Source organism: Bactrocera latifrons, unplaced genomic scaffold, assembly GCF_001853355.1.
Source record: "Bactrocera latifrons isolate USDA-ARS-PBARC rearing strain unplaced genomic scaffold, ASM185335v1 scaffold_165, whole genome shotgun sequence".
Taxonomy (NCBI): domain Eukaryota; kingdom Metazoa; phylum Arthropoda; class Insecta; order Diptera; family Tephritidae; genus Bactrocera; species Bactrocera latifrons.
Window position 1 is genome coordinate 693,705 of NW_017535130.1, and position 7,312 is coordinate 701,016.

Genomic DNA, 7,312 nt, shown 5'->3' on the forward strand with positions numbered 1-7,312 from the left:
TTACCGAAATCTACTTGAAAGTTAAAGCGCTTTTGAAGTGCTTACCTTCAAGAGTTGTCAACTGAAATTAATCTCAATTTAATAATTTGATTATTAATTATTATGTTYTTTATTACCTTAAGTACTGTTTTTTAGGTTATTATTTTTGTTATTTTTTCTCAAGTGCACTTTACCTTATAAGAAAATATACTCTTATTTACTGTTAAATATCGCTTTTATAACAGAAAATTCAATTGACATTTATTTCACTTCCGATTTTCGATAGTCACAGCTTGGTAATGCTGGAGGAAGACTTTACAGCTCGTGAGCACAATATCATCATTGAGTTCCTCATTTCTCTTTGGTATGCCTTGCTCTCGAATACGGACATAATCTGCTATTTGGTCGTGTTTATTAATCAGGTAATGCACGCAAGCTAAATTCCCRGTCATCCGAAATGAAAAAAGAAAKAATAATGACAGTATTCTTCTGATCTTTGCCTATATAACTTTACTGTGYGYTTARCCTAAAAAACAAAACTCTACTACYCTTACKTACTCTCCTTTCTTCTGCTAACAGGTGGTTAATGCCAGCATCATTTCGCTACCGCTRCCTTTAATGGTATTCCTTTGGGGCACACTCTCATTGCCGCGTCCGACAAAAACATTCTGGGTCACACTCATCGCCTACACACAAGCGATTGTGCTCATCAAATGCATATTCCAGTACAAATTGATTTGGGCCAATTATATAAATCTACCGAACGAACCATTGGCTCCAGCAAAAATATTCGGCGTKGAATTGAACCCCAATTATGCAAGCTATGATTTGTTGCTGCTGTTGGTGTTGTTCTTCCACAGGTTGGTGTGACTTTGTAGACTCCTAAATACGTATATTTAACTAATTAATTTGCTCTCTTTAGATTCATCTTGAAATCGCACGGCCTCTGGAAGTCGGAATATAAATTCCCTCGTGGCGTCGCTAAAATAGACTCGTAAGTAATCTACATAATAAGAAATATTWTAAATATTATAGTAATTTAATTTTTCTAATATTTTATTTTAAGAGGTATGGCAATTTCATGGACTTTTTCAAAATTAAATCCAAATMCATTTCGCATGAATTGAAATTAACATTAATATTCTAATTTATATATATATATGTATATATATATATTGTATATATGCATGTGTATCCAGTGAGCGTTATAATTTCGCAAAACGACTATAAACTTATTCAAGCTGATAATGCCGTGCAACTGAGCAGAAGGTATTTTGTTTTCATACTAAAAACACTTTGGTGCCACAGCCACAGCRAACTCAACAGTAAACACTAGCTTTRATACGTAGGTTGTCTTTTATATTTAGTGATAGAGAAAAAAACAAATTTTATTCATTAAAAATCGATCTACTGTTTTTCAAAATATTCTCCATTAAGGGGTTACATGAGTTTCCTCGGGTAAAAAACAACTTTTTTCAAAAACTTTTTTCTGATATAAAAAATTAAATATTTCATAAAAAAATTTATTGTTACAAACATACACTATTAACAACGAAATTCTGAAATTTTTGGAAAAAATATGTTTAACTTGGCCATTGTGCCGCCATTTCTGGTTACCCCTCGGAAAAAAGAAGTGCCCACGTTTTCAGTATAACTCCTTACATTGTCATCTAAAGTGAAAAAATACGTGCTTTAGTTAAAATCTTAACTTAGAACTTAAAAAAAAAAAAAAAAACTGAAAATTAGATTTTTGACAGACATTTTTACAAAAGAAAGAAATTTTCGCGACAGTTTCTTTCAAATAGTTGTAAWAAAAAAAAAAAAACCTTCCACTTCCACTTGGAAATTTAGGACAATATTTCATATGTGTTTTTGCAAATTGATTTTTTTGAAATCTGTAAACTCTTGGTTGCATAAATTTATTTAAATCCGCGTCGAAAGTTGCAAAAAATAATCGCGATGTCATTTCATTTTTTGACTTAGAAAATATTTTAATTTACTGTAAACTACACAAATARCGCTCATACGTCAAACGTTCTGAGTATGCCTGCCACCAAAAATATCAAAATTTACGATAAAATTGTGAGTTTCCAGATTTTCATACTAGTGTTGCCAAACCTCGAAATATAAAAGGCAACCTACGTATAAATTATAATTTTTTGTAAGAGAATAGCAAAGTTTGACGAGTTTAGTAAAAGTGTTAACTATTTACTAAAAAGTATAAATTAAATACATATATACTAATAAACCTTCCTGTTAACTATTTAATAAAAAGTATAAATTAAATACATATATACTAATCAACCTTCAAAAAACCCAAAAAATATTTTAAAACTAGCCAGAGACACGAAGAAGTATATTTTTCTTAAAATCTCTTCTTTGACCACATTTATAGGTTTCTTTGGTTTCGCGAACTTTGATATAAAGACATGTTTCTCTTTCTAAGTTTAATTCCCAACTGTCAATAAGCCGGAACTAACATTACTAAAATCTATAAACCAATAGAATTTTAGAAAAAAAATATTTGTACAGCATTCTCAAAAAAATAATCAATTTTTACACATTAAACAACTGTTTATATAAATTTTTCAATATAATAATATTTTTCCCACTCTTTTTATATATTTTTCCAACTCCTTGCACACAACTATACTTACGTAGGCGAACGGAGCCCGAAAATGCGGATGAGTTACAGTCTACTGTTAGCCGAGTAAACACGATAGAGTATCTGGAAGGAGAAGCTGCCAGCAATAATACACCTGGTTCCGCCGATGGCGTCCGACGGCGTAGTAAAAAGGAAAGACGCAGCGAGAATAAGGAGGAAAATGGTGACAATGAAAAGAAAGAGAACGGCAATGACAATAGAAAAGAAGGTGGTGCCGATTCAGAGAATAACAAACAAATTGTCAAGGCGACTGCCACAGATGAAGTGGATGCTAGAAGCRACAGAAGCAGTGTTGTGAGCTCGAATACTTATCAGCGCCGACTGAAACACTTAAAGTGCGTAACAATAACAAATAATTCATGTTTTTTGAAATAAATAAATAATTTTTTTTTTTTCCTTTTAGACGCGCCAAGTACCTGTCATCTGTGCGGAAATTCTTCTCGAATTTACTCTCAAAATCGCGACTGCCAGCCGATGTGTATGCATTAATGTTCCTATGCGATTTTATCAATTTCTTCGTACTGCTCTTTGGATTTACAGCWTTTGGCGTAAGTTATATTATATATGATTTCATTTTGTAGCGAATTCTGCGAAGTTGACAGCCCTTGGCCGGATAAATATCCGGGTCCGTTCCAGTTMCGTAGAGCCGACTRTCGTACATTTGACATAAATATGTGTTTATATACACTAGAGATCACCTARATAGTAACGATATAGACAAAACTGAGGCAACGCTAAAGCTTTGAATTATCTGGTAATCGTTGTACTATAAATTATATTTGTAACTTGAAGAGGGTATACTAAGCTCGTCACAATGGAGATTAATTTCTAGAATATCCAAATCAATTGTTTTACCTGCATCTTTCTGAGGGTCGCTCCAGAGCTCTCTAATTCAATGTAAAGTTTCGAGAGTCTGTCTGTAAGCCCAGACCCCGACAAACACTCACTTCGGCCACTTCGGTTTCCAATGCTAGGTAGTTAGCAGCTTCAGTGTCAGACTTTTAGGTTAGGAAACTCACATTCATGAATCCATAATTGATAACTTCGCTACTTTTCGCCAGCGGTTTCATAGATTCTGTTGTGAGTAAGAGCAGGATCTGTATTGTGATCCTTTTAGTCTCCAGATTTTGCTACGGGTCCTCGAAGGTCTTAAGGAATTTCCGACTCCTTCTTGGAATATTCGGATTAAAGGCCTAATGGGCTACATTATTTGGTCAGGCTGCAATGTTGTAGCCGTGATTCAGATTCTTCCCATGGACCTGGACAGGATGGTTTTTTTGTCCACCACTACCAGCCCTACTCCGGGGTATACTTTATAGCGGCTTTTTAAAGTTCGATCGATTCTTCTTCGTTTTCGCAAGCAATCATTTTATTTTGGCCGTTGTACCAGCCGATATTCGTGCATGACGGTGGGGTAACCGGATCATCGCTTAGTATCATCTCCAACACCAAAAAATTAGTTACACAGTCGTTTACGAAAACGGAATTTTAGGGTATTTTTATCACGTATTAGTATTTATCAGTATTTATCAAAATTATTTCCGGAATTTTTTCCGTCGCTAGAACAACAACCACTAGTGGTCGAAAAATTGTCCTTGTTTACTTAAATAACCTTACCTTCTATTCTTCTCGTCTCATAGTCTCAACAATCTGACAGCGCTGGCGGCGTACAAACCTATTTGGAGGAGAATAAAGTGCCGATACCCTTCCTAATCATGTTGTTGGTGCAATTCATGTTGATCGTCATCGATCGCGCTTTGTACTTGCGTAAAGCGCTCTTGCACAAAATCATATTCCATTTCCTCTCCGTCATTGGCATACACATTTGGATGTTCTTCATTGTGCCCGCGGTAACGGAACGMAGCTTCTACTCGCTGGCGCCACCGATTATTTTCTACATCATTAAATGCTTCTATATACTGTTATCATCATATCAAATCAAATGCGGTTATCCGAAACGTATYTTAGGCAACTTCCTAACCAAGAGTTTCTCACTAATCAACATGTTGTCCTTCAAAGTGTAAGTCTACACTCCTTCTATACGCTTACAAATCCACTACAAGCATATACAATTAATTACAGTTACATGGCGATACCGTTCTTATACGAGCTGCGCACAATACTCGACTGGGTCTGCACGGACAGCACAATGACGCTCTTCGATTGGCTGAAAATGGAGGACATATTCGCGGATATATATTTCATTAAGTGCAGTCGRCAAATGGAAACCGATTTCCCTGCTATACGCGCGACGAAGAAACCGATTTTAACMAAACTAATTATGGGTGGCCTATTCATAATCGCCATTGTGATTGCGCTCTGGGGTCCCTTGTGCATCTTTGCGCTCGGCAATGCAGTGGGTCAATCGAACACACCACTGCAGGTGAGCATATCCATACGTATYGGTTCGTATGCGCCGATCTATCAAACGAATACGCGCGATAATATTATTGCGTTCGACGAGGCTATGTATAGCGATATGAAAGGTGCCTATGATAAGGATCGTGCGGCGATAACATTCCTTAGCAGCTATGATGCAACTGATATTGCGGCCATTAAGCTGCCCGGTAATTCGCCATCGCTGTGGAATATCTCACCGCCGGATCGTATGCGTTTGCTGGAGGAGTTGAAGCAGAATGGCACAATTGTCGCTAGCTTTGCCTACTCGATTACACGCATACCGCCCGATAAGAGTTTGATGGGCACAGTTTCGGATGAGATTATCTTCCAGATGAACGAAACATTTGCTTGGCGTGAAGATCTAATCAATATGTTGGAGACAAATGGYACCTCGAAAGTGGTGCCGCTGCCCGATTTGGTGCCGAAGTTTGTGAAGGTAATTTGTTGTTGTACGAATGTGCATTGACAAGCAGTTTCTTTAAGTTTTGATAATTACAGATCTTAAATTCGGGTGATGTCAGCATCGTGCATCAACTAATGCCAGTTGGACAAAGTGAGTGCAAAATTCTTAAACATATAACTACCCAATTTAAAACTCTATTCATGGCAAATTACAGTTAGCTATTATAATCACATTTTCTTAATATATGTTTTTCAACTTTCGCTTTTTTTTCTTTCTCGAAATTGCAGCTTATCGCCCGCTGCTACTACGCATGCGCACAAGTTCTTCGGCGCGCATCTGGTGGGAGATCGCAGACTTTTGCGAAGATAAATTCCATGAGGATATATTGAAWAAATTACCTTTGGATAAATGCAATTCTGGCATTGTTATATATACTTTCAATGACAAGAAGTTCCCGTCTACATTCAGTTTCATAACGAAAGGCGGGTAAGTAAATAAAAAAACAGTAAAACTTTAACTTCGGTTGAACCGAAGCTACAATATCCTTCAGAAACAAAAAATGAATTTCCATACAAAAACTTGTTATTAAGTTTGAATAGCATTAAAAAGTTGTCCATACAAGGATTTATTTTTGATCGATTAGTCTGCGTGGCAGCTACATCCTATAGTGGTGCGAATTTGCAAATTTGCTCGAAGATTGTTGATTTGCCTTGAAGAATAATCCATGCCATACTTCGTCAAAATATTTTGTCAAATAACAAAGTTTTCCGTACAAGGACTCAATATCGATCGGTCAATTTGTATGGCAGCCATATACAATAGTGGTCTGATCTTAACAATTTGCTCAAATATTGTTTTGCTGCCTTGGAGAGTTATCCATTATCCATGTTAAATTTCGTGTAGACTACAAAGACTTGATCGATCGATCGGTCAGTTTTTTTGGCAGCTATATCCAATAGTGGTCCGATATCGGCGGTTCGCAGAGATGCCCAAAGCTTGAGAAATACATGTGAGAGACTGATTTGGGCCTTTGTCAACACTCACCTCGACACTACAGGCACTTCTTTGTCTCACTGGCACGGGAACATTTCATTTACACTGTGCCTGTGGATTCAAATTTTTCTACTTGACTGTTACTGTTATAAAGACATAAAAAAAKKACTCCCAACATGTGGTATTACTGTTGTTGTTGATACTTGAAATAATGTCTCTCCATTGTCATTCCTGTCCTACAAGACTGAACATGCGCAGCACCAACTACAAAATATTAGTATTGAACAAGGGTGGCCACTTCAAGTAGACTTGAACTCAAGCGTTCTTATACTCGTATCTTTGGGTTTAATTGAAATGAGATCAGTCTTTCGGTTGAGTTAAATGTGAAATCATACATTTAATTAAAGTTGAGTGACGTTGGGGATTATTATATAAGATAGTCGTTAGTAGATAGTTTTTTTATTTTTATTTATAATATCCTTTAATGAACCAAATACGTACTATTTTGGTCAACCACTTGTTGCCATTTTTCCGCTAGAGACATATGTAGAATCAATCGTTCGACCAGGCTGGAGCTGYTCATAGTGGAGGATAGCTTTCCAATCYCACCAAACACGCAGCATGACCTTTCGAGGCGTCAATYCTGGCTTTGCGACCATTTGTTGAGCTTCACCACGCTTGGACCATGATCTTTTTCGCACATTATTGTMGTATTTGATCCACTTTTTGTCTTCTGTTAGCATTCGCTTCARAAATAGTTCGATTCAATAGCGTTTCAGCCGTGTATGGTCGAATATACGCGCCTGCAGCGCAGCTTTAGGCTCTATAGACATAGAAAGCAAGCTGACTTTATTTATATATACATATATACA

General features: G+C 36.5%; 1 protein-coding gene across 1 annotated transcript in view; it reads left to right on the forward strand.

Annotated features, from left to right (window-relative positions):
* The window catches only part of LOC108966599 (piezo-type mechanosensitive ion channel component), a gene marked incomplete at its 3' end in the record, with an annotated part of 89,886 nt that extends 83,953 nt beyond the window's left edge, over positions 1 to 5,933 (forward strand). Inside the window, 9 exon segments of the mRNA XM_018929590.1 lie at positions 266 to 401; positions 559 to 839; positions 902 to 973; positions 2,641 to 2,979; positions 3,048 to 3,192; positions 4,285 to 4,664; positions 4,727 to 5,480; positions 5,543 to 5,597; positions 5,735 to 5,933. Coding sequence (XP_018785135.1) covers positions 266 to 401; positions 559 to 839; positions 902 to 973; positions 2,641 to 2,979; positions 3,048 to 3,192; positions 4,285 to 4,664; positions 4,727 to 5,480; positions 5,543 to 5,597; positions 5,735 to 5,933 — 2,361 coding nt within the window.
* Between the last annotated feature and the right edge of the window lie 1,379 nt (positions 5,934 to 7,312).